General features: G+C 38.6%; 3 protein-coding genes across 4 annotated transcripts in view; 1 reads left to right on the top strand and 2 right to left on the bottom strand.

The window, feature by feature from the left end:
- The window catches only part of side-II (sidestep II transmembrane protein), a 547,262-nt gene that overhangs the window by 49,900 nt on the left and 470,073 nt on the right, over nt 1-27,289 (top strand). The gene's annotated exons all lie outside the window — the stretch shown is intronic.
- Nucleotides 1,186-6,186, bottom strand: Npc2f (Niemann-Pick type C-2f). 2 transcript variants are annotated; one of them, XM_022059478.2, is made up of 5 exons: nt 6,075-6,186; nt 5,348-5,572; nt 4,009-4,113; nt 3,356-3,531; nt 1,186-1,584 (listed from the first exon to the last, which is right to left on the bottom strand). In XM_022059478.2, exons 2-5 carry the CDS (start codon nt 5,418-5,420, stop codon nt 1,465-1,467), a joined length of 474 nt encoding a protein of 157 aa, XP_021915170.1. In that variant the 5' UTR covers nt 5,421-5,572; nt 6,075-6,186; the 3' UTR covers nt 1,186-1,464. The 2 variants fall into 2 exon arrangements, with proteins under 2 accessions (XP_021915170.1, XP_087208973.1); XM_087352847.1 differs by having other exon boundaries at nt 5,348-5,491; nt 6,075-6,177.
- Npc2b (Niemann-Pick type C-2b) lies at nt 12,251-19,636 on the bottom strand. The gene is made up of 4 exons (XM_022059477.2): nt 19,467-19,636; nt 15,746-15,853; nt 14,906-15,102; nt 12,251-13,725 (listed from the first exon to the last, which is right to left on the bottom strand). Exons 1-4 carry the CDS (start codon nt 19,546-19,548, stop codon nt 13,639-13,641), a joined length of 474 nt encoding a protein of 157 aa, XP_021915169.1. The 5' UTR covers nt 19,549-19,636; the 3' UTR covers nt 12,251-13,638.

The raw sequence follows: 27,289 nt of genomic DNA, 5'->3' as shown, positions 1-27,289 counted from the left end.
CATTTAGATAACACTGCACGTTATGCAAGGTTTTAAACTACCAGTTGTACTTGACTTAAACGGGTAAATTACTTATCACGCCTTTCAGTTCATTTATGAAGTTTGGCGGGAAATTAATGAAATACGGCAACTTTACTTACAGCAGATTCGAGTAGATTTAATTCTCAGTAACCCGTTCTCAACCCATCTTAGCGTTCTTGATTTTACTATCCTTACAACAATAAATGAACTGTATAAACCACGAAGTCCCTCGTTGTCCAGTATCCTCGTTTACCCACTTACCTAATCTTCGTTAAATCGAAACAGTTTTTTATCAATTTATTTTCTTATTCCTGTTTTTTTGTATTTTTTCACATAAAAATTGTAGGCATCAGAAAAAAAAATTTACAGAAAAAAAATTCAGGATGTAATGAGTTAAACATTTGAACCTTCTCCGTGCACATTGTCAGGATTTTTGTTTAAAATCTGTATAAATTGTCACTGAGAGATAAACAGGAGTGAGGATGTGGACTGTATTAATGTGACTCAGGTTAGGACCAATGGCTATCTCTTCTGAACAGGAAGTAAACATTTGGGTTCCATAAGTAATTAATATTGTGGCTAAAACTCAGAGGATTGCGAAGTAAAGCAGTTCGCCCAGTTTGTGTTTGGGGACAACCTATAATCGAGACATGTCTAACGATAAATTTGATCATATATTAACAATAAAGTATAGCTATGAACTACGAATTCTTGTTGTGTATATACATCTTAATAATAGTAAATTAATTAATTAATTTTAATACCTCAAAATATATTTCACAGAATATATCAACAGGTAACGAAGTACTGGACTTTGATATCACATTCAGCGATACGTTACTTAATTCTACTTACTGTGACCTATGAAGCCGTAGTTAATCTCAGTATCTTATGTTTTCTTTTCCCCGACAGATGTCAGCTACTACCGTAAAACTCACACACATGCTTTGTAGACTAGAAATATATACTGAATCAACTTGCATTAGATGAAGGATTTTTTTCAATAAAATGTGTATGTTGTTTATTTGGCCTCGGTATTTGTACCGACAACCATTTCCCATTCCCTGGCTCTTTGTGACATGTCTCTCTTGAAAGCTGTAGCCTGGACATCTTTGACGTTTCATAAGTTCAGTGAATAAAATGTCTCGTATCATCTGTCAAGAATTAAAGTTAAATATTTTGTGTCTTTTATTATACAGTCGAAATTCTAAGTTACCGTGAAAGCATGTTTCTTTAAACAGAGGGTAGTATGAAGAGGGTTAACTAGTATATAAAATGCTGGCAATGAATGTGCTACGTAAATTTCCTCAGACACTACAGATTCATGTGGACTTGTGTTGTTGTGGTCCTCAGCCTGGCTCGACAGTCTTTTTCCACAACTCTGATCAGTCAGATGTGCTTCAGCGACGATGGCACAACTAATTGAAATGCATAGGAGAGCCATCAGGGTTGCTGCAGGGTGTCCACCAACTTTGACCCGTAAACTATCCTAACAGCTATTTTGTAGCATATCACATTGCTGCCGTCACTGTTATTGAGCTTCCAGTACAGACTTCCTGCCAGCTGAAAGAACAAAACAATGGATGACGTGTGTGTTAATGCAATGGAAACATGGGTGTGAAACATGGTATCTCACTCTAAGTGAATAACATACCTAAGGCTGAGATTTGAGGCTGTCTTCTGGGATGTGCGCTCCGTGTAATATAATAGACGTTTTGGAGTTCGTGCTACGAGTCACACAGTCAACAGCCTTGAAAATGAGGACAGAGATGATCCTCGAAACGTCGGCGATTAATCACCAACTAACACGGCTGATAGCCCAAGAAGACTTTATTAATAGCTACAGGAGGTTTGTCTATGAGCTTAATTCTTTTGGTCTTAACGCAACACTGCTCAATCATCTATCAATCCGAACACGTGACTAACTGATACTGGAACAGAGGATCGTGCCACCGCTTAACTGGAGTCTTTTGTTTCAGTTGTTATCATGAGTGTATATATATCAGGGATAGACATGAGACCTTCAAAAAATCTCGGTGAGATAATCATACTTATGATTAAATATACGTATTTCATTTACAGTAAGTCCAATCAGAATTATTTTAACTATGAAGGACGTCAGTGTAGTTTTTAGAAGTAGTTGATGGAATTTCATGTAACTTGGTATAAATATTATGACACCCAAGGTTTCTCATTCTACATTTATACTTTTAACATTTAATTCTTATTATTTGTTATTTGTGTACTGTAGCTGCAGCCTAATAGCCAGTGCAATCAATAATAGCAGTCGTGTAAACTTCTGAGGTGGATATCAACTTCGCGCCAAGTAACTTACGGTTATGAAACGTTGTGTGATAATAGAACTGTATGCAACTTTTGTGTAAAATATAAAGGATTGTTACTGTTAGAGACCTAAATTTAGGTTTCGGTTTCATGGTAATAACTAATTCACCTTCGTACAATACGAATATTTGATGGCTGTCCGTCTGGGACTAGAGAACGCGACAAAAGAATCAGCTTTAGCGCAGAAAGGTTAGGCATGTGAAATGTTTGTATGAAAATAATTTTTGTTATCAGTTATGAACATGGTGAAAGTCTGAGGTTGCACGTGGGTGTTTTTGTTTCTCCTTAGAACGTCTTGAAACGTCGACGCAAATTACTTTTGTAATTTAAATATACTTATGTGCAAAATAAACTCAGCATGGTAAGGGTCAATGATCCTGTACCCGCTTTTCGTTGTTATGGCACTAGTAGCTGTAGGCTACTCTGTTTCTGTGCTTGGAGGCGGTAAGTCCCATCTCGGCAGTGTTAAGTTCGTCGTATTAATATTTATTTTTTAACATATACAAACACCACAGTCATGAAATTTGGTACACACGCAGTTATGGGTTTTCTATGTTTGCTGACGTCTCTTTTGTAATAATGTATTTTTTTTTTTTGTAATTGGGTTTTCCTAAAAGACTAATTTTTCAACATTTTCGGTAAGAGAAGCATTTAACATCTTTAACAATTCATATTCTAGAATGTTAAATAGACAGTAGCTTAACAAAAACTGTATAATTATTAATATAAATTTCATGCTTGTGTTATATATAGTTTCTGAGAAAGATGTGCCAACTCTCAGAACGGTGGAAGATAATAACTATAAGGAATCTGTTTATGAATATGTTACTATTAACATGTCAGTGGATACAGGAAACCCGCATTTACAAGTGTATCACATTTCATGACTTTAGAATTTGTAGTCTTTTAGAAAAATCCCCCTCTTTTGACAAATTTACATTGAGAAGATAGGGCTTATCACCTCCCCTTAAGACTGTACTGTTTGACGTACCGGGGGTAGGTCCTCTGAGAACTTCACTACGGCTGAATACTGATTGACGGCTCCCGCCTTCACAGGGCAGACTGTTTCCGATCCAGCAGAACAGGGGGCGGGGGTTGCATCCACGTCGATATTAATTCCATTCAGTCTCAGGTACACGTCTTGGTACAGGGCGTCAGATTCGAAACCTTCAAGAAACACAGGGCCATTAATTGCCATTATATTCTGTTTTATCGTAAACCCCATGCATTCATTCTATAAAAACTATAACAGTAGACTAAGAAAGCTCAGTTCTTTATTTAACGACGCTGAATAATTATATTTCTTTAAGAGTTGATACTCTGCTTATAAAGCTCTGGAAGATTTGTTATTTTTTTTACAGAGCCTGTCATATTTTTAATACAATAATACTTGTTAGGTCAACTGCAATTGTCTCAAGATTTAATGTTTCATGGCTGTGAAGATGTCAGTGTTTTAAACATTTGAGCAAATACTGCGGAGATGTAGAATAATATAAACTAATTTCAAAATAAACGACATTGAGGGTGAAAGGTATTGTAAAATTTCGAATATAATTTAAAGTAAGTGCAAGTAAGGAGTAAATATTTTTGTGAGGTGTCACTTGTTTTTACGCAGATGCTTGAATCAGCTCTGCGAGGTTTTACCTGCTACGAAACGAGACGTGACTGTCGTACTGGAACCTATGAGAATGTTACAAGGTGCTGAAGTGCAGCCATCTATGTTGATGGCCAAAGCGTCGTACACGGAACCTGCAAGAAAATAATGGCGCGAATACTGAGCCCCCAAGGTCACCTTATATCCGGAACGGTAATAGCAGAATATGACACTGCGTAAACCTTCAAGACCTTCTTTTAATTACACTTCGTTGTAGTCTCGCAGCTGACACATCCCTAAAAACGTAGGGATGTTTATGTTTTTGGGAACGACAGTAAAAATTTAAGACGTAAATTCACACACGTTAAGAAATTAAATTTGGTTGCTACTTACTACTGTAACCACGTTAATAATCGCTCAGCTAGTGAAAATATTTTTAGCCTTTTAAGGAACACGAAGGTTAATAATTGTCTTCATATGACCCTGCTACTGTTCTGTAAACTGAGTCAAATATATCTAATCCACTCCGTCCCACCCTATTTTAATATCATATTTCTTTATCTAATGTACCAAGTTGTCTCTTCCTCTGTTTCTTGTATCAAAAATTCGTTTGCATTTCTCATCAGTATATGAGATTTCAGGTTTTCGCGGCTGTGAGTATAAACGTGACTGTCTTCTGGATTGTAGCGCTGTTTAGTCTGGTAGACGTTTACTGGAGTTTCAGATGTGCTTGCTGCCTCCATCATCAGAACGATATGACTATAAGTGTTTCTCATGGCAGTGACTTATTAGCAGTGATTAACTGTCGTTTATGCTGTCAGTGAGTTATTTTAAATGAATATGTGGTCGAATTTATTCTCTTAAGAAATCTGAAATTTGCAAAGGTCACTGTGTAAAAGATATGGTGAGTGGTCTTCCATCTTATCAGTACTCTGGTAATTTCCAGTTTTCTACTTATCTGAGGTACCATATTAACTAATATATCCACCCATCGAGTATAGTCAGCAATTTCAATAATTCTGATACATTTTAAAAGTACTCAGTAGTAATATTTGTCTCTGTTTACTAGACCTGTGTTTCTCGTCATATATTCACAGTAAAGAACAACTCTGCAAAGATTACAGCGCAGAAATTCGCATATGATATGATATGATTATTTGCTGATTGAAGAAGACAGACATCTTCATACTCGTCGCAATGAGAACCTGAAATCTCACAGATTTCCTATTTATTTTTACTAATATTGTATTCATTTTAAGCCACTTTAGATTAGATTTGATAATTTCCCGAATACATGTACAGAATATTGACCTTTTTTTTACATATAAATGAGAGTAGAAGCAAATTGCAGGTTGTTTACCGATAAATTAAAGACTTACGTTCACTTACCACAGTCTTCGAACTCGACAGCGTTGGCGCATGCGCACCAAAACATGAAGAGCATAACCGTTGAGCGAAACATGCTTTTCAGAAGCCCCAGGCGTAAACTCTTTGTAGTGTTAAGGCAGGCTCTGAGGTGTCTCTTATATGATCCTACACGAGATAAAATCGATCAGATCACGCGGTTGGTAACTGCAGTTATCGCAGATATCACAGATCAGCTTCCTCAGTTGTCTGCGAAGAAAGCGTAAAAAATGAAACGTTATTCGCATGGCTCACACGGATTTCCCATCATAAAAACAGAAAATCTGTGACCTCGAACGCTGAACCAATATCTGAAGGCTAAGACCAATAAGACGTCAAGACAGCGGCCATACACAGGTTGAAACAACAGGACGCTTAACTTTAGTGGACAAGGGATGGCAAACGTGTCCCACGATTTTGTTATTTTTGCGATGGGGTGAGATTATATCTAAATCAATCTGCGGTCAGTCTATTAAATTATACATGAATGAATATGGAGCAGAGGTTGAAAGACACTGACAGGGGACAACCGAAGAGCTTGGAGATAAACTCTGTCTCAGTACCACTGTGTCCACCACTGACTTCAACCCGGATCGCCGCGGTTCGAAATAGTTGAATAAACGCCTAAGCTATGATACTTAGTGTAGTGGAATAAGTATCTTAGTCTCCACAGGAGAAGACGGTTCAGTGAATTACTTCAATATATACGTACCTTGTAAATTTACTTTCTGATCTCTTACTGTAAGCCTTCGTTGGAATGAGTCGTCTGACAGAATATCAGTAAATCTCAGACAAAATGCGATTTATATGTGCTGGCGTTTAAAAATCCTTGAGGGACATGCTCAGTAGAAGTGATATGCCGTACTCTAAACTAATTCTTACAAAAAAAAGATAAGATAATTATTATGAATATGCACATTGTACGACCAAGTACATATATAAATACACTATGAGACATTACAGATGTAATGTGGACAGTAACGATTTGAAACTCTCGCGGCAACTGGATGTATTTGAATTTGCACATATTTATTCTCACACGTTCGTCATCCGAGAAGACTTAGGGGAATTTTCGACAGACCTAAAATGGAGAGGCAAGAAGGGTGTCGGAAATAGCGTACTTTCCAAATGTATTTATTGTGTGTCTCAAAATATTTTGTATCTTCCACAATTATCCAAAACGCATTAATATTTTGTTGTTAACTAGCAAGTGGCCAGTACTGCAACAGACTACAGATTAACCCATATTAAATATTGACGGGAAAAATCTTATTCTAACTCTAGATTCTTCGATTCAGTTATGTTAACAGTGGCTGCCTGTAATATGTAAATGATCTAATCCAATTCACGATGATTAGCAGTCACACACAGGCCGAATGCTACACTTTTGAACCCTATTACACGTACACTGTACAGTGTTTTCGATTTCTACATCTGTAATCGAGTATGAGCGAGTGAGCGCTTTTCAGACTCGATTTATTTCGTGTTCTAAGCACATCAATCACAGTGTAGGTTATCGTGACCGAGTTATTAATAACTCTATTTTTATATCGTATATCTATAAAATATGTTCAGATAACGTTGATAATAATTGATAGCTGAACTACTGAATTTCTCTAAATTTTTTTCGTCTCCTTCGTTATCATTATCTGACAGTAAAGGAGTTACGCCATATTTTATCCCATGTCAATTTTTTCCCGCCAGCGGGAAATATCCTATCTGCATTTCGTAATTCCGTACCCCCCCCCCCCCCCGTCTTATAATACGCGAATTTTTGAATTAGAAAGAAATCCTTTATCATTCCCTCTGATAATTGAAACGTCCTTAATTTTTCAGTTTCCGATAGTAAACGCCATACATCAGCTCCTTTTGACGTTGCTGGACTGAACTCTGAGCCTTGCAGCTATAGTGTGACTCACACCCACGATTATTAACAATTGCTTGTCCCGCCCATCTCATTATTTTGTACGTAGTTGCCTTAATGGAGATCTTAGCGGTGCCTTTCTAATCGTTCTATTTCCTTTCCTCAGCATCTTGTCCTGAGACTGCTCAATCTGTCGGTTAGTACAGGTGCGGCAGTGTTGTTGCGCAAGGTTAAACAAGATGCTGAGAGCATCTCTGAGCAGTAGAATTATGTCAGTAGAATTATGTCTACTTCATGTGTGTTATTCGCAGTAATGTCGTGCGCCCGAGGAGTTGAAGCGTCGATTTCTGCGGTATTTTTCTTATTATTTAAGGCTTTAAGAAATAGAAAAGTAGGTGAAGGAAGTGACGTGTCTCTCAGAAACATTTTCTCTTCTGCGCTATGAACATCGCTTGCCGCATTTCTAGTTTTTCCCTTCCTGGTGTATTTTCTTGTATTTCTATTCCGATATATTTAGCCTTCTCGACACTTTCGAAAGCATTCAAAGTAAAAACTTTCTCTCTCATCCACAGATAATTTATCTGAATAGATATTTACAAGAAAATACAATTTATTTGATAATGAGCACGAAGTTTTGTTGTAACAACCGATAAAGTATTTAAAATATTTTGCGTTGTTTCCTACCTGTGATGGGAGAGCAGATAGAATAGACAACATACATACATAAAATCTGACGGTTTCTAACAATGATGATTGCTTTTTTCGTCTTTATCCATCGTCTAAGGTTCATAAAGGTACTTTTTCTTTTCATTTTTCTTCCTGAAGACGGAAGAAGGTCCTACTATTTGAAAGGTTTGATTCTGTGACTTTCTATGTTTATATGATTAGTGTCTTGACGTCAGTGAAAGTCAATCAATATGGATTTTACTCATCAAGAAGTAGGACGTCATTCCTAATAACTTCGTAAATCTCTCTCTCGTAGCAAAGGTGAAATTTCTCAAAGTTTATATTAATAAAGTGGAGTACAGAAGACATATCGTGCTCGAAGTACAAAGGAAGGTATACATGTTACGTGTTCAAACAAGAGTGTTATTCACAGTGCATTTGACGACAAAGTGCTTAGTATTACGCATGCAAAAAGGGCGTATAGTCAGCTGATTTGTTTACAGTTTAGTTTTCATAATTAATTGTTGGAAATAAATGTAATTATCTTCCTGCAGTTTGTGATACAAATATTTAAGTGTGAGAAAAAGATTACTTTTACTAATTAAAACGTTATGAAGAGATGTGATTTTGTAATACATGTATCAGCATTGTGAAACAAATCAATTTCTGATTGCAAGAATACATATTTTGATGTAAGACGTCAAGTTATTTAAGTTTCGAGTCTTGTTAAAGGTCTTTGTATAAAAATGACCCTAATGCGAGTAATTAAGCAATTAAATTATGAAAAGGCACAGGATTGTGGGCTGTGTAAGTGCGGTCATGTGTGAGTCACAAGGAGACCACTTGATTTGCGTAGTACGAGGGTATTTTTTAAACTAAACTTAGAAGGTGCATATCTTGGAGTGATAGGTTTTGCCTTCGATATGGATCACGAAGCACCATTGAGCAACTTTACGTAGTTTCCATGGAGATTGACATACTTATCGTGGGTTTTGTCCCTTTTCTATGATTGTCAGTATAGTAGACTCCTGATTATCCGGGGTAGGATTAACCGGACTTTATCTAATGTAAACGAAAATTGGAAATCGATATAGAATATCTGTTGTAAACATCAGAACGTTGAAAAGGAATGGAATAAATACATGGCATTATTTAACGTATTAACATAAACCAGTTTTTGGTAAAATTTTAATTTTACGACAATAGGAGGTTATTGTACCTACCGGTGGTCTAGCGGTTAGAACGCTGGCCTTGTAATCCTGGGGTCTCGGGTTCGATTCCCGGCGGTGCCCGAATTTATAACTTGTGTTGGGCAAGGCCGTGGTCTAGGCATCACGGAGTTTTCCTCCGGGGGCTTCCCCGGTTTCTCCGTGGCATCCCAACAATTACTCCATTCACACACAGAAGAAGGCAATGGCAAACCACTTCTGGGTCATCTGCCAAGAACGTATATGAACAGGTCCCAGTCCGAGAAAAGGATGGAAGGATCCTGTTCATATGGTCCTGTCGTCAGACAGAACACTAAATAAATAAATAAATAGGAGGTTATTACTATCCGTTGGAATTATGTTTAGAAAAATAGTTGGTATTTACTGTATTAAAATTTATACAGGATGATTCAAAAGGTTAGGGCCAAACTGAAGGAGCGTATAGAGGGACTGAGAGAGAACAACTTTCGAATTGGAATCCATGTCCTCCGAAGTTATCCTGAGCCAGTCTATTCCATTGAAGGTAGGGAAGTCTGATAACATACCGCTGAAATAATCGTACTTTGCTATTCTCCTGCTAGCTTAATTTTGAGTCACACGCATCACGTCAGATTCTACAGTGGCCCCTGGGCAGTTTACATTGTGTTTGTGAGTCGATATTGACTGGTGTCTTGCTGCATTCGTAATCTTTTTAAGAAGAAGATCACATATTATCAAAGTTATGAATCAAGAAGAATGAGATTGGAGATATGCCAAATGCATATAAAATTCGTTTGAAAACCTAGACGTAGATGTGAGATTAATATTAAGACGAGTTTTAATATAGTGGGGTACGCTGGTCTTGTAATCCTGGGGTCTCGGGTTCGATTCCAGGCGGTGCCCGAATTTATAACTTGTGTTGGGCAGGGCCGTGGTCTAGGCAGCACGGAGTTTTCCACCGGGGTCTTCCCCGGTTTCTCCGTGGCATCCTAACAATTACTCCATTCACACACAGAAGAAGGCAATGGCAAACCACTTCTGGATCGTCTGCCAAGAACGTATATGAACAGGTCCCAGTCCGAGAAAAGGATGGAAGGATCCTGTTCATATGGACCTGTCGTCAAACAGAACACTAAATAATAATAATAAATAGGACTTTAAGGTGGGCTCTTGTGTTCATGGTAATGAATCTCCCGGTTGTGTTTGTTGTAGGTGGAAAATGCCTTGGCCAGTTGAGTGACTAACGACTTCTTGTACTCTGTTCCATGGAGTTAACAATAATAATAATGAATAAAATCCTTGCAGGCCCAAGGACTAGGGCGATCTATTGCGAATTAAAAATAGCAATCTCTTCGAATTATGTAATGAGCATTAGCACTGCATACCCAGAGAGACCCACGTCTTACTTTGATCGTAATGTTCTGGTTTACCTTCTGAATAGCTATAATAAGATTAGTGCGTGACGCCAGTAGCTGATTTCTTGGAAATGAGCCAGTCATCCTCCAGGGAACGTGTGTGCGTTCAACAATAAGGCAATGTCCCTAACTTAGGACCGAGGTTATGATAATGGGCTGCTAGGTCTGGGCTGTCGAACACCTCGTGGGGCGATGATGGAATGATGATTAGCAGAGCGAACCGAAGAACTACGAGAAAACGCTGTTGTAGGGCCACTTCGTCCATTACTGGTCGAGACGGTATCTCCCTGAGGAAAAACAACTTCTGTTTTACACTGTTAGGGGCGACTGCGTTTTTCCTGTCTGGAGACAGATGAAACGTGCTGTCCTATAGAGAGTGTAGGGGCTCAACACGATCACTGAAGTTACTCTCAGCGCGCTGGGATGACAAAGCAAGCAAACACTTTGTAACCCAACATATTTTAGACGTAATTCTAAGGAGATAAAGTTTCGAAAGGCATAGATGGCAAGAAATGAATGAAAGACAAGTAAACCCTATTGAATATAGTGTTTTAGAATTTAGTCTTTCAGAGGTAATATGTAGTTTTTCCTTAAGACTGTCATAATACATTATATTGTCAGGTATGGAATATGACATGTTTTCACAGTAGTAAACTTTTAATTTTCTTATCTTTTTTTTTTAAAGGTAAGAGCTTTACTACACATTTAGAAGCAACTATGTATGTCACTTTAATCTCTTACTAGGTCTTAGAATTGTACATTTTACTTCAGGTTTATATTTTTAGGGATTGTTTGTGAATCTGGTCTTAAAATTATTCACTGTCTGGACTTTTTCCATCGTTCTTGTTTAGAAGAAGAAATATTCTTGATAAAGAAGTGTATACTCACACTTACGTTAAGAGTGGCAGATCATGGTGTCTTGGTTGCCCGTACGGATACATTGCTGTTTTGATATCCCTGGGAGACCCAACGCAAAATCCTATTAATTGGTCCACCTCGTTATGAACATGACGGCAAGAGTTGATAATCTGTTGAATGACATCTTTTGAAGGTCGTTTCAAGATTGTGTCCTCTTTGTGATCTTCAACCACTGCCTGAGGCACAGCAGATGGAGAAAGCATTGGGTCGTTTTTGTGTTAAGCTGTCCAATTTAAGTATAAGCTGACCTTGGTTATAGGTAGTCCAATCAACTATCGAAAAACTGGCAGAAAAATACTCTAGATAGCCTAAGACTGAGAGTCAGCGCTAATATTGTTTCAATAGTATCACTGCTTTATAAAAATTAACGAATGTCAGTCTGTCGCACATGTGCCACACTTTCTGGAAACTGGTTACTTTTATCTTTTGATCCTTGAGCTTGAAGTTGTACCTTTAAAACGCACATTTTTGCAAGGTAAACATCTGAGTCCGGTCCAAACTTGCTAATTATTTTTTTTAAACATTACCGAATGGGTGATTGAATGTTTCTAATTTTGTTCTGTCCAGCAAGGTGAATCTAACGTATTGCAACATTTTTTGGCGTTGTTAAGTAGGTCTGCTTGAGATCAGCCGATCCAATATAAGAGGTTTGGTGTTGAACTGCGTTTCAAAACGCTCCACAAAATCAAATGCGTTGAAAATTGAGACCTCGTTTAAAATGTCATGTTTTTGGTAAGGAATTAGCGGAATGAGAAGAAATTAAAACAAATTTTATTTAAAAATAAAAATGTAGTCTAGTAATTGGAGGAAGGATTACAGGTGAACGTAAAACACTTACTTAGTTACAATGGAAAATATACATTTATTTCAGTTACTGCATGTAAATTTTATTGTAGTTTGTACACAATTTTATGTAGCCAATGATACAGTTTTTAGATATCCGTCTTCTGGGTTTCAGAGGTCATACTGTAGTATGACCTCTGAAACGTTGGTTAACATCGACCAGACTGCACAGCGCAACAACCCAGAAGACAGAAATCTTCATATTTTTAATCGCCCTGATGACGGAGGCAGTATGACCTCTGAAACGTTGGTAAACATCGACCAGATTACACAGCGCAACAACCCAGAAGACAGAAATCTTCATACTCACCGCTGTGAGAACCTCAAGTCTTACATACAGTTTTTACATTTGTCAAATCGAGACTATTGGCTGCATCGACTTGAATTTTGTAATGTCAATTTAGTAATTCGTTTCATAACAAAGTTTGTGTAACCTTTCGGCAATTTACAGTTGTTATTTGCAGCTAATGAATAAGCACGTATTTAAAAAAAAATTCATGTATACTTCCATTCACTAATATTATTAAGAATAATGTTTACAATAGCCCATAAGGATAAATCCTTAACTGAAATTAATTATAATGCCTTTGCGAAGATAGAAACAGTTTGTAAGCCGAAATGGAACTCACATTATTGGGAAAATCCTATCTCGACTGGAAGTAATTCGAATCTTTTCTCAAAGCAAACTTGTTTTTATAGCAACAATGAATTGTACAACTCTAATAAGTGAACTTAATTTTTTATTTCAAACGACATTGTACGCCACTTCAGAGACTAGTTTGCTGTGTTTTGCGGAAGTTACGACAACAATATAATCCCTTCAAGACTGCATGTATGATGACATGAATACACTCCAGGGCTTCACGTTTGTTTTTGAATTAAAACAAAAGTCAGTCTCCTTCAGACACAACACTGCAGTGTGATTTTTCAAATCTCGGCCACTGACTGATGACTCCATGACGTCCACTTATGCAATATGAAGACACTGCCATGTTTTCAAATAGTGAAATATCAGGTTCTCACAGCGGTGAGTATGAAGATAACTGTCTTACAGGATGTTGCCTGTAGTCTGGTGGAAACTAACCGACGTTTCAGAGGTGTATACTCTCATGATTTTAGTGTTGCTGGGGCAGTAAGCACCAGACTACATGGCATAACATCTTTGCGTTTTGAGATTGTCGGACTGAGCCTTACATTAAAAGAAATGATTTTAGCGAATGCCGAACCAAACATGACGACAACTTGAAAGGTCTAAGTCGAAAACAGCAATATATAATAAAAGTAAACAGGCGGGAAAGGGGTCTTCAAGGCTTCTTCACTTTAATAATATGGGGATGTCGTGAGTTTCACACTGACACGTCATAGGCGGCGAAGTTAACCTGATTATGACGTGATCCTAGCAGGAACGTTGAAGCATAGTAAGTCCTTATTTCCAGGAGCAGTCAGTGCCCAGTGGACCAAGACTTTTAACTGTAAAGAGCGAAGAAATCGAATTAATGCGTGCTGAAATTATTTTTATTTAAACTGCTTTTATACAAATATATATTTATTATCACAGTCTATACACAAACGTATTTAAAATGTTGTTGTTAAAATTTATATAACACTATAACATCTGTAGTATAAAATATTACAATAAGTTATATTATGTTATATTATGGCGCTTTTATCGTAGTATGATGTTACATTTATTATGGCGCTTATTATTAATTGCACGACATGTTTCGATGTTTTATGACATCATCTTCAGGTTTATATCGTCATTTTTATCATTTTAAAACTATTATATATTTCGATGCAATGCATTTATTGATTTATAGGTATATTTGTAGATTTTTCTGTCTTCATAATGCTCTGCATGTCTGTATAACCTAACATAATATAACTTATTGTAATATTTTATACTACAGGTGTTATAGTGTTATATAAATTTTAACAACAACATTTTAAATACGTTTGTGTATAGACTGTGATAATAAATATATATTTGGTTTCAACACAAACATGACGCACTTAAGCTACAAATTGCTTTTATACAGTATGAAGAAGTAAAGAAGACATTTCTTTAGTTTTTTTACCGTTCAGTTTTACTATACACTGTGATGAAATGTCCCTCTGAACCGGTAAGAACGGAAATTTATTTGTTACGTTGAACTGTTGGCGGTGCAATTGTTTTGAAGAAGGAAGATGTCAAGGTTATACAGATACGTAAGATTCATAAGTGACATTTGAATGAACATGGAGAAGATGTCGTCTGTGTAATTACTCGTATAAAGTCGTGTCACGTGGTACGTCACTGCTTTCTTCTGTTCGTCTGAACAGGTTTCTAGTAAGCGAGGTTTTCGTCCTAGTTCTGTAAGTTATTGGACTGGAGAAAAGTACATACTGAAGGAAATGTTGAGGGAACAAGAAACTTTTGGTTTCTAAGCGTAGCAACGAGGACAATATTAAAATGTTCTTAGACAGGACATTGAATATGGACTAGATTGATACGTCGTGTGGAATTGTAGGTATACACCAACGTTTCCAGTGGGCGTTCTGCCATCATCTTCAAGGCTGAAGATGGCGGCAGAAAACCAACATTGACACCACTACACATATGCAGTGTCATTTTATTAAGCGGCATGTAATCTCATCAGCGCAGACTTACCTTCGGGTATATTTCAAGAACTTTGAAGCTATTCTTGTACACGTAATCCTGGCCGGCCTTCAGGGGACACCCGGCTTTGCTGCCGTCTGGAAGATAGATCTGAGGACAGGCGTCGGTTCCATCGACGCCGATGAATGGGAATGGAATGCCCACAATCTTGGCGTACACGTTGTTCTTCAGAGATGGCGCATCCACATCTGCAATAATGGGGTGAGGGTCGAGTTCACACGTGAACACATGAACGCCATCATGATGCAAACAGAAAGAAGTGAAAGGATGTCCTCGTAATCTTATAATTGGCCGCTAACCCAACATTTGACCAGATTCGTAACGAAAATTCTTTGCTTTGTTTTAAAGCAACTTACAAACTCACTATCAGGTGAAAGTAGTTACTTACTGTCCTTCATAACTGGTTTCTGGGGGGTTTAGTTGGTATTGTGACACAGGAAAAAACAAGTGAATGAAGGAACTGGCGTGAAGAACTTCATAATTTATTCTTGTACTTAGGTTTTCGTGACTCATCCCCTTAAGTTGAAGGTACACATTTGTAACTTATCTTTCCCATGTAGAATGTGAGCTATCCAGCAGTTAAACACTCGCCAGTAACGTGATCAGAGGGTTAAAGTATCAATGGAACCCGTGAATCGCACGATGATACAAACTTTCGTATATTTACATCCAATGCCTCGTCTCTGTGAGTAGACAGTAGAAGTGAAATTATGCGGGTATGCCTGAGCCGTTATGTGTGCTACATATCGTTTTGCAACTTTTGTGCGTGAGTTCTACCTAAAACAGACAAGCCGTAGTCTGTTCCACTTATAGAGAGGAGTGTTCTGTTACCTGACGTGAATTTGAACTCCAATTCAATGTTTGAATTCTTACGCAGTCTACACGGGGCCCTCTCGCAGTCGCTGATTTTGTAGTTGTCGGGATGTTCCTGAAGCCCGCCTGAAACAAAAAGACACAGGAACTACATCGTGATCACATGCGAGTAAATGTGATTGTGACTTATCTTAAGATACTTCACCAGCATTCTGATGAACAAGGACAGGAACGGAGATAAATGAAGTTTTTTTTTAAATTTTAATGCGCCAAATCCGACATATTTCCACAGTTTTGTTTATGAGTAGAGGTTTTAAATTATTTTTGTTTTGGTTTTAGGTTTTGCATGTAATAACCAGATTTAAAATGGCTGAGAACGAAAAACTTGTCAGTCCACTTTATAAAGGACGCTGATTATGGGACTTTAAAGTTTGATTTCACATACTGATACGTTAAAGAAAGGAAAACAGGTTAACAGCTTATTATGCTGCCTTAGAAAACAATATGAAAATCGCTGTACTTTCCACATTACACTCGGTTTCGTGTACGAAGAAAATTTCAAAATTTGTCAATAAAATAATTTTCAGAACAATATTCGTATCTAATAAATACATTTGCACAGTAACGTCTATTTCAGATGCCATCTGCACGATTGAAGGTACCATGAAGATGTATGCGATATGTTTATCCGAAACTTTGGCAGCTACCTTTAAGATTACTGGGAGTCACAACCCAATACATCACGATGGACTGAATTCGACTGATTTGTCCAGTTCTTGTCGATTTTCGCATGATAATATGACCACGAGCGTTCAAATCCCAGTTCAGCCAGTTAGACTTAAGACGTCCATTCGGTTTGTCTGTGTGCTTTGCGTTCCGTTTGGCATACTTTGTACGTCCCTGTCGCAGCTGGCCTAATGACTGTAGAAAACCCGACGACTGGTTGTATGTAGGAAACTACTCGTGTATGAAAGTGGGTCCAACAGTCGACTGCTTTCAACAAAGAAATGCACAAGTGCTTAGACACTGTGACACTAGTTTTGTTGAGCACGATGTGGACTTAGCACTCTTGCAATGTGTTCGCGGAATTTCCCTACGCCATTATCTCCAACAAAGAGCCAAAGTGACAGGGAATAATAATGCCTTGTTCCCGTTTCGTCACTAATGTTCTAGAGCAGAGGTTCCCAAAATTTTATACCTTGCGCCCCCGTTAAAATATTTCATAAATTTGACCCCCCCCCCCCTTTCCAGAACAAGTGCAAGCAAACAGATTTGACATAAAATTTAGCTATGAGTATACATTTTTTTTTGTAATTTAGTATATATTATTCAATGCATTTAATTTTAAAAAATTGTAATAAAATATACGCTTCATAACTGGATTAGTGGGATGGATGCGGTTACTTCTGTGAACGTAACTTATCATACCGAGGTTGGAGTTTTGAAATGACCGCTCTAAGGTCGATTTTCTAGGTTCATCGTAGAACGATGCTTTGTTTTGATGGCTGCCACTGCTGAACTGCCTCAACCAAGCGTGAAGCTGACTGTTCAGATTTAATTAATGTTGTGGGAAGAGTAGAATTCTACTTTCGTGAAATTGTGTTTCTTGTTCACAAATATTTCGGTTTTAGACGCTCGTCTTCTGGGTCATTGGTTGTATACCAACTTTCGGAGCAATGTGTTGCCTTCATCTTCAGAGTACTACAACCTACAAGGCCACTATCTATATCATATCGCCGGAAATACTTAATATTCCAGGATTTAGCTCTGTTTCATGAATTACAATGTACGGTATCGTGTTGGAAGATGTGTAAGTATTGGTACCTGCTGTGAGGTCAGCTCGCTTTGAGCTAATAATGCTATCTTGGGAGTCTGATGAGAGACGTAACGTAGATTTATCTGTGACAGCTACACATGAAAAATGGAGAGGAGTTTAAAGAGACAAAGAATGGGAAAAAGATGAGAACAGGGTAAAGACAAAGAAAGGTAGAGAAAAAAGTAGAAATAATGAAAGACCGGAGGAAAATATTAAAATAAAAGAGAAAGTCCAGTATCGAGGCATCGCTGTTCAGATTCTGATCGTCCGAAACGTCGGTATACATTCACAAGACTACACGGAGAAGCAACCCAAAATACGGGAGACTGAACTCACATTGACGTAAGAATATAAAATTCTACGCTTTAGTTATTATCATCATCGTAAGGATCATTAATCGTCATGATTATCAGTGTACTCGCACATGTGAATCACGCAGTGTGGAGCTGAGGTTGAGTGATTGGAATTTTGTCCATATCTGTGAGTACTGTTACATGAAGTTCAGTAACCTTCACTCCTTGCTGTGCCTGAGTTGCTAGGCAACAAACATATTTTAGTCACAGCCGTGAACTCGTTCTCAGTAGCAGTGACTTTCGTTGGACCGACTTGGCGGCCGGCCCTATCAGTTCACATGTGTGAGAACAGAAAAGGTTTCTAAACACTTTATTCAAATACGGCTTTTTTCACCTAGAGCGCGATAGTTGCGTTTCTAGAAGATACAGCGTTGTGGAAAAATCGCGTTATAGAAACCGTCGGTTCAACTGGGATTAATCTGTTGGGGTATAATGAATTCTTCTTGGGCTACCAGTCGTGTCAGGTGGTTTTAATGGAGACAACACCAACATTTCGAGAACCATCTTCGTCCTCGTCCTCAGGGTACTGAAGTTGTAGAAGATCTCGTGCGTGCTTTCTATCTGCCTTCTATATCCGAGTTCCAAAGTCAGCCTGGTCTAGTTTGATCTAATGCTTTCGCAACCTTGGTTTCAACGTGACTTTCACTGGCCATCTCGTGATGTAGAAGGCAGAGTTGTTCAGGATGGTTCCAAACCACGTAAGAGGTAGGATTTGAGATTCTCATGGCGGCGAGTACGAAGATGTCCGTCTTCTGGGTTGTAGCGCCGTATAGTCTGGTAGAAGTTTACCGAAGTTTCGAAGGTCTTTATAGCCATGATGATGGAAGTAGCAAGGACCTCTGAAACGTTGGTAAACTACCAGAGTAATGCATTTTGAAGACAATTAAATCAAGGATGTTATTATCCGGTAAATGTATAGCAACATGCAAGAAGGTGAATCTATTTTGGTGATATGGTAACGTATGTACTTAACTTATAACTGACGGCAGTTATAAGCGACTTTCGAAATTGGTGCAAACTTTATTACGCGACGAGAACTGAAAACTCATTTTAGCCTGTCCTGTAGGCAAGCCAGTTAATAATAATAATTCATCTGTATTTTATTGAATACATGTTTATATTATGTTTTAGTTGGGAGGACCAAATTTATCAGCAGAACTACAGTACCGGCATATTATTGCAATGATATATTCTTACACTCTATTTATTTATTTTTTTTGGATAAAGAACGGTATTTAAATAATTAATAATATCAGTATAGTTTGTAGGCGTGTGGCGGGCCACATACTTCTTGTGAACCGTGAGTTTCACATTAAAACGAGTTTTACACATCTGATAAAGGATAAAGGATAAACGTGTGAAACGTATGAAGTTTCTATTTGAAATTGATACGAAGTTTGGTGGTTTTCGATCGATATGATTGTAGACACTGAGTTCCAATTGTAATCAAAATATGTTGAGAAGCGCCTGAGATTAAATATACGAACTCCACTTTTATCTCGCTAATTTAATTTAAAGGGGAGGTTGGCGAGATCCTAAAATCGGATTCTACTTACGGGGTTCTACTTACCGGAACAGTTTTGCACCGGGGATGACTTTGTGCTGGTGATGACGAAAGCCACAGCAAGTAGTGTGCCAACAACACTCTTCATTCTAACAGGTAGCAAGCAGGTCTCCCTTGTAAACAGCTCGACTGTACGCGCGGAACTGTCTTCGTCCCACTTTAGACCTACCGTGGTCTGTAGCTGCCTTTCTTCCTGATCTGCATAACGCTCATTTCAGGGCCACGTCCGAAGCAATGTAACATGGACATCCGAAGTGTTCACATACTGCAGGGATGAATTTGATTTGAGGGAAGTAACCCAAATGCTCAAAAACCAGACAACGAAGGCTCAAAGTATGACGGTTTTCAAGACGGACATTTGCTGTAGCCATAATTATTATTATTATTATTATTATTATTATTTATTTGACTGCAAATGGGTTTTTACCCGGTGGCAGTGGTCCTACAATAAGACACAACAAAACATAAAAAACAATAAGAAACAACAGAACAATGAGACAGAACAAAACAATAAGACACAAAAAAACATAAGACAACAAAAATAATAACAACAGAACAATGAAACAGAACAAAACAATAACACAAAAAACATAAGACAACACAAACAATAACAATAAGAAACAACAGAACAATGAGACACAACAAAACAGTAAGACAAAAAGACATAAGACACAACAAAAACAATAAGACAACAAAACAATGAGACACAAAAAACATAAGGCACAACAAGAACAATAAGACACAACAAAGCAATGAGACACAACAATACAGTAAGACAAAAAGACATGACACAACAAAAACAATGAGACACAAAAAACATAAGGCACAACAAGAACAATAAGACACAACAAAACAACACACCACACTCAAAATAAAACAACTCATAATATTACAAAACCGTATAACCTAAAGTACATAACTTAAAAATTAATACCAACTAGACATAAGTCAGTAACAGTAATGAATCACACGTTTCATCAGGACCTTCTCTTCACTTCACTACACTTATGAAGCCTTCCCATCCTCACCCCAATTTACCCCCCTTCACTGCACCCACCCATCTATTCCCTTTACTTCACCTCATTTATCACTTTCCTAACCTTCTTCCTAAACGTACTTGGTTTACAGGAGAGAGTCCCTAAAACCTCAGCAGGTAGCTGGTTCCAGAGTTGGATGGTCCTATTTACAAAGGAATATTTTCCGATATCTGTTCTTTGTTTTCTGCTCCTAACTTTCCGAATATGATCGACTCTGCTCAGGTAGTATGGCCTTTGCAATCTGTCACCTATAGCTTTCCATGCCCGATCTCCCGTGTACGCCTTAAAGAGAGCACATATTCGTGCTATCTTTCTACGCTGTGCCAGGGTTTCCCAGTTCGAATCGCTCCTGTGATATGCAAATTTACATGCTTTCCTTTGCACCCGTTCTAACGCATTTATCTGCCCCTCCCTGTAAGGATCCCAGCACGCCGCCCCATATTCCAGAATCGGACGCACTAGTGATGTGTAGGCTAGACTTTTAGTGTTACTGTTCCCCTTTTTGAGAACACGCATTGTAAAATGAAGTGCCTTCCAGGCTTTTTTCACCGTATAATTTACTTGATCAGCCCAGCTTAAATCGCTGCTTAAGATAATTCCCAAGTATTTACAACTGCTCACTTCCGGAATTATTTGGTCCCGTAACGAATAGTTCAGTGGTTCCTTCACCCGACTTCTCGTGAAACTAACTGCCTTACTTTTACTTGGGTTAATTTTCATATCATTTTCAACCGCCCACTCCCCCAGACTGTTTAGATCAATCTGCATCTTTTCTATATCTTTACTATTTATAATTTTCCTATATATTATACAGTCATCTGCAAAAAGTCTAATAGTCGATTCAATGTTCCTCCAAATATCATTTACGTACGCGAGGAATAGAAGTGGACCCAATACACTCCCTTGCGGTACTCCTGATGTTACTCTGACTTCCTCTGATAATTGCCCTCCTACTCTAACTCTCTGCGTTCGGCCTAGAAGAAATTCTCTTATCCATACGACTATCCTCGAGTCCACGCCCGATGCCGCGATTTTCATAAGCAGCCGATCGTGAGGAACTAAATCGAAGGCCTTCGAAAAATCGATTATAATCGCGTCTAACCTTCCTCCGTTATCCAGTGTGTCTGCAATGTCCTGACAAACCGTGATTACTTGACTTTCACATGAATATCCCGGCCTGAACCCATGTTGACCCTCGAATAACCAATTCTTTTCCTCCCAGTTTTTCCTCAGGTACGATGCTATAACGTGTTCCATTTGTTTGCAGACCACCGATGTTAAACTGACCGGTCTGTAATTTGTGACCAATGATCGATCACCTCCTTTGTAAATAGGAACCACTATGGCTTTTTTCCAGTCCCTTGGTATAGTGGCATTATTAATTGTTACGTCCAATAATCGCGCCAGGTATGGAATCATGGCTTCCCCACCCAGTTTTAGAATTTCCCCAGAAATGCTGTCAGGCCCTACTGATTTGCTTTTTCCCATCCCTGCTAGCCTTTTTCTAATGATTTTAGTACTAATGGCGAAGGGTTCGCCTGAGTTAGCGCATTGTATCTGCGGGATGCTACGCTCGCAGCTAAATACCGAAGAATAATAGAAATTAAGGGAGTTGGCCTTACGAATAGAAAAGAGGACAGTCGTAGCTTAGTTCATGAGCAGTAAAACGACGGCACCACTCGTGCACTAACCAGGAAATTTGCTTTGGCAGCATTCGTATTTAAACAAATTTGCCGTGGTAACATTTATGAAGAATTAATTTGCCGTGGAAATATTCGTAAGCCAACAAATGTGCCATAACAATATTTACGAACCAGGCAATTTGTCATGTCAATGCTCATGGATGAACTAATGTGATTTCTTCCGCGTTCTACAAGAAGCGAATTTGCGGTGGCCACGTACGTGGAAAAAATATTACGTCGTCCCGATAATAGACAAGTTTGCCTTGGACTTAATCAGTTGAAAATAATGATGTGGAAAGCTTTAGTCATGTGACATGTAAACCAGCATCGTTTGATTTATTTAACGATGCTTTATCAGACAGGGTCTGCGACGGAATTGTCTCAGTCATTAAGCTGGCGCCAATAATTTTGGTAAAAGAATCCAGAAGGTGTTGCCGCACCCAGTTTTCACCTTCCAATCCCATTTCTTCTACGCTCCTTTAATGAAAGAGTGTGTAATTGCACCTGTAATTGACGTGTAGTGATTAGCGTTTGTGCTTCATATTCAGGATGTCCCGAGTTAGAATCTCGGCTGTACGACAAAATATATTTAATTTTTTTCTTGGTCCCTTCAGACAAATGCAAGAATACTTACTTTCAATATTCCACTACTTGTTTCTTCTGCATTGTAACTAATTCATTCACAAAGTCCCCGTCATACTCCGTGTTACTTACCGACTAGCTGCGTGGAGCGGAGTTTTTCTTGAGAAGCTGATAGTAGTCTGCTAGACCAGAAATTATCCGTCTTTGTGGAATCCGAAGGTTCGCTGCTGTGTTTACGAGAGCCAGACACCGGTACGTGTTCTGATTCACATGAATCCAGCTACGGTTTATTTTTGTAATATCCGTTTTAATATTATCATACCGTGTGCGCCTATTAATTCTAAGCGATCTCTGTCCTTTAGGATTTTGAAGCAAACGTTTGCGTTCATTTTTAGTCTCACCCTTGCGTGCTGTATGCCCTGCCTATTCCAATCGTAGCACATGTTTGCCGCTGACAAAAGATAGTTAAATAAAGGAATTACAGAATAAACTAATGGGTTTGGGAACCGCAGGTAAGGAAACACTGAACTAAAGCATTATGAATGTCTTGTTTGTAAGACATGAGGTTCTCACAGCGGTGAGTATGAAGATTTCCGTCTTCTGGGTTGTTGCGCTGTGTAGTCTGGTCAGGGCGCCCTGATGACGGAGGCAGTATGACCTCTGAAACGTTGGTTAACATCGACGAGACTACACAGCCGCAACAACCCAGAAGACAGAAATCTTCATATTTTTAATCGCCCTGATGACGGAGGCAGTATGACCTCCGAAACGTTGGTTAACATCGACCAGACTACACAGCGCAACAACCCAGAAGACAGAAATCTTCATACTCATCGCCCTGATGACGGAGGCAGTAGGACCTCCGAAACGTCGGTTAACATCGACCAGACTACTCAGTGCAACAACCCAGAAGACAGAAATCTTCAATGTCTTGTTTGTTTGTGAGTGCCATGGTTTCTTTTGTCTGTCAGACAATAGTCTAGACTAGGTACGGCTTATTTTTTCATTTCTTGGTGCCGTATCTAATAGATATTTACGAGTTAGAAGTGGTGCCATCCTCCCCAGCGCCACCATCATGGCGAACTTACTGACGTACCTGCTACTCGACATATATGTACGCATTTATTTAATTCTTGGCTTGTGTTTGGTTGTTTCCAGAGCCACTCATTTCGTTCGTGAGGTGAATGATACAAGAAGGAAATAAACCACTTGTAAGATCTAGGGATAGATGGAAGTATATTGAAGTGAATCTTAAAGAAACTGTGTGTGAGATTGTGTAGTGGATTCAGATGTCTCAGAATGTGGTCCAGTGATGGGCTGTTGTGAAATCGGCGTTGATGCTTCAGGTCCAGTCTTCCCGTCCTGACCGACCAACAGCTTCTTAAGGAGTCTGCTCCTTTCCGCTCACACGGATTGAAATGCTGGATAATAAAGGATGCTGAGGAAGAAGACTAATGTGGTAGCTGTAGGCTACTTTCTGTATTTGGCTACTGATTATGAAATGATAGCGCTCATCGCCCTGATGTTGTAAACAGCAAGCACCTCTGAAACGTTGGGAAGGTCCTACCGTCAACATCCAAGAAGACAATAGTCTTTAACTTTTGCCTAGTTTTTATATTATACTGATGTAACTTTGGTTCTTGGGCGGATGCACATTAGGACTACGTCACATATATCGTCAGTACTTAATTTGTTGATGATTGTTTTTTACAGGGAAGGGACAATTCAAGGGTATGATTTTTAAAACTGGCGGCCTGCGGGCCACATCTGGTCCGAGACCATTTGTGACCAAGGCCTCGAAATTATTTGCTAAATTGTTATTAGTTACTGTCAGTTTATTTACTCCCTTCACTTTGAAAGATAAAAAAACTCAACGACACTTGATCCCTATGTCGTAAGAGAGATATTCCTATTTTTACATTTCCTTACGTGTCTTGCAAATAGTCCTCACTTAGAGGTTTCCTGCTATGGCTCACTGCGATTCTTTCTTTCCGTCCGAGCTACATATAAAGACAATCCTGACCTCCTCGACTTCACAGTTGAACCTACGTCCTGGTCCAGACCGAAGCATTCTGCCAAAACGTGGAGAGACACAATTTGTAATTTTTACCAGATATTATAAAATGGTCATATCGAAAAGGATGAGATGGGCGGAGTATGTAGCGTGCATGGAGATGTGATAAATGCGTACAAAAATTTTGGTTCGAAAGACTGAAGAGATGAGACCACTCGAAAGACCTGGGCATACGGGAAGACAATTTTAAAACTGATGTTATGGAAATAGGTTTAGAGTGCGTGGATTGGATTTATCTAGCTCAGGTCAGGGACCGATAGCGAGCTCTTGTGAACATGGTAATGAACCTTCTGATTCCGTAAAGGCGGGGAATTTTATGATTAACTCAGCGACTATCAGCTTCTCAGGAAGGACTCTGTTTCATGGAGGTACTTGTTGAGCTGGTTAGGCTAATTATTTATTAATCAAACTATTATTTGACGATATATGGTCTGAGCTACTGACAGTGTATTTAAATAAACCACAAATAAATTGATTTTCAAAAAGTATTTTTTGAAGCTCGAGCCTGGGTAGGTAAATTCTCAGACTTTCCTTCACTGCATAATCTGAGCCCCCCCCCCCCCCCCCCCCCAATACTCAAAAGGAATTTTTTTGTTCAATACATTTTCCATTTGAATACAGTTTGAGTTACTATAATTATGCTAATACATTCGTAGGTGTTAAGATGAAGGCCAGTTTACACAACTGTTCACAGTAAAAACAATTTTTTATTCAACGCGATTCTCCTTAGTTACTTAACATTTTAGGGACTGTCGAAGCCTTTTTCTACAGAATATAAAACTGCTGACCACAATGTTAGCTTACGCTGCGTAGTTTTATATATGCGAAGCAAACACATCTGATGTCAGTTTTAGAAGTCGCGGTTACCACAGGTATTTACGTCACTGAACATTTGTTTAAAAAAAATTGTCGTAAATTTGACAGAAATCTTATTCCCTGGTGGAATAAATGCAGCACAGTAATTTGGACACACACTTTCCGGTTCGTTTAATCTCTGTTTTTTTTTCCAAAATAGATTCTACTCATTCCACTGCGCATTCAGATGTCGGCCTCAGTAGAAAGTAAGACCTTTACACCTAATGTATTGAGATTTGCGTGTTACGTATTGCAGTGTATGAATATTGACCGGATGTTTTTAGCTCGAAGAAGTACAGGAAACTGAATGTCATGAAAACTGTGTTAGAAGAGTGCCATGTCAAGAATTATTACTCTATCTGATATGCAATTACACCGACATCATTAAGTGCGAATAAAATTGCTTACGTCTTGTGGGATGCAATTTGCTGAGGTTATGAAAGTTTATGTATCTTGCATAATTTTATATCCGGAAGACGTGTGCTATTTCATTGGCAAGCAGAGTTTATGTCCCAATAGGAGTGAAGCGAACTGTGTAGATCGGTATGAGAATTGTAATAAGGAGGTCCGTGGATCAATTCCAGTCACTTGGTGTTAACACACATCACCAAGCTCCTGTTATTTTGTGAGATAACCAAGTAACGTTTGAGGATGGATGTCTTCTGGGCTGTAGCGCCGCGTAGTCAGGTAGAAGTTGACCACGGTTTAAGAGGTCCTTGCTGCCTCCATCTGCCAGTATGCACGGCGTTAAAACCCATAAGACAAGACGTTATGGAAATGAAAATAAATCGGTCCTAGTTTCCATAAAATTAAACAAATGAATTGTCTTAGAAAGTAATTCTGTCAGAGAAACAGACGAAATGCCTAGCATTGCCGGTTATAAAGCTATGAAATTCACCTTTTTTGTTGCTTAATGCAGACTTGAAGTACTCGGGCTGAGTTAACTATAGAGAAACAAAGAACAATGGTTCCTAGCCTTGTCACGGTTAGTTGTGTCACAACGTGACGTGGCTACAAACTTAGAATTGCTCTTCAAAGGAGGAGATTGTAAGTTTAATGGTTTGATTTAGACAAAATTCTTACACGATTTTCTATTAAGCGTCGCTGCAACATAACAGTGATGATTTGTTTCGTTAATATTGTTACATTTCTCGTATTACCGATTTACAGTTAGCTTTTACGAATTTAGTTTTATTGGAATTTTTAAACTTTTTATAATTTTGCGGGATTTTTAAACACGCGTTCCATAATAGGCGGCGGGGAACTTTTAGACCATCTGAGCGTACTATTAGGTTCTCAAGGACTGTGCTTCAAGGAGTTAGTTAAAATACGACAGTTACATACAGGTCTGAGTGTGCAAATTATCCGAAATGCCAGCTGACTGACAGACTGGTCCTTTAGCAGCTGCTCATAATATAAGAAACTCAAAACCTTGATTATTAGAATTCCGGCTTTGTTCTTTGTATATTAATGAATAATGCCCTTGTGTTTTTCTTACCGGGGGTCAGCGTGTCCTTCTGCTTTACTGTGTAAATGCAGTGATGAATCTTAAGCTACCTGTGTTGTGCTGTACATTCATTGACATTGGAGGTATATCAC

This window comes from Zootermopsis nevadensis, unplaced genomic scaffold (genome assembly GCF_977971745.1).
Source record: "Zootermopsis nevadensis isolate Lab colony 2312 unplaced genomic scaffold, Znev_1.0 Znev_ptg000021l, whole genome shotgun sequence".
Lineage (NCBI taxonomy): Eukaryota > Metazoa > Arthropoda > Insecta > Blattodea > Termopsidae > Zootermopsis > Zootermopsis nevadensis.
This window is presented reverse-complemented; position numbering and strand designations above follow the sequence as displayed.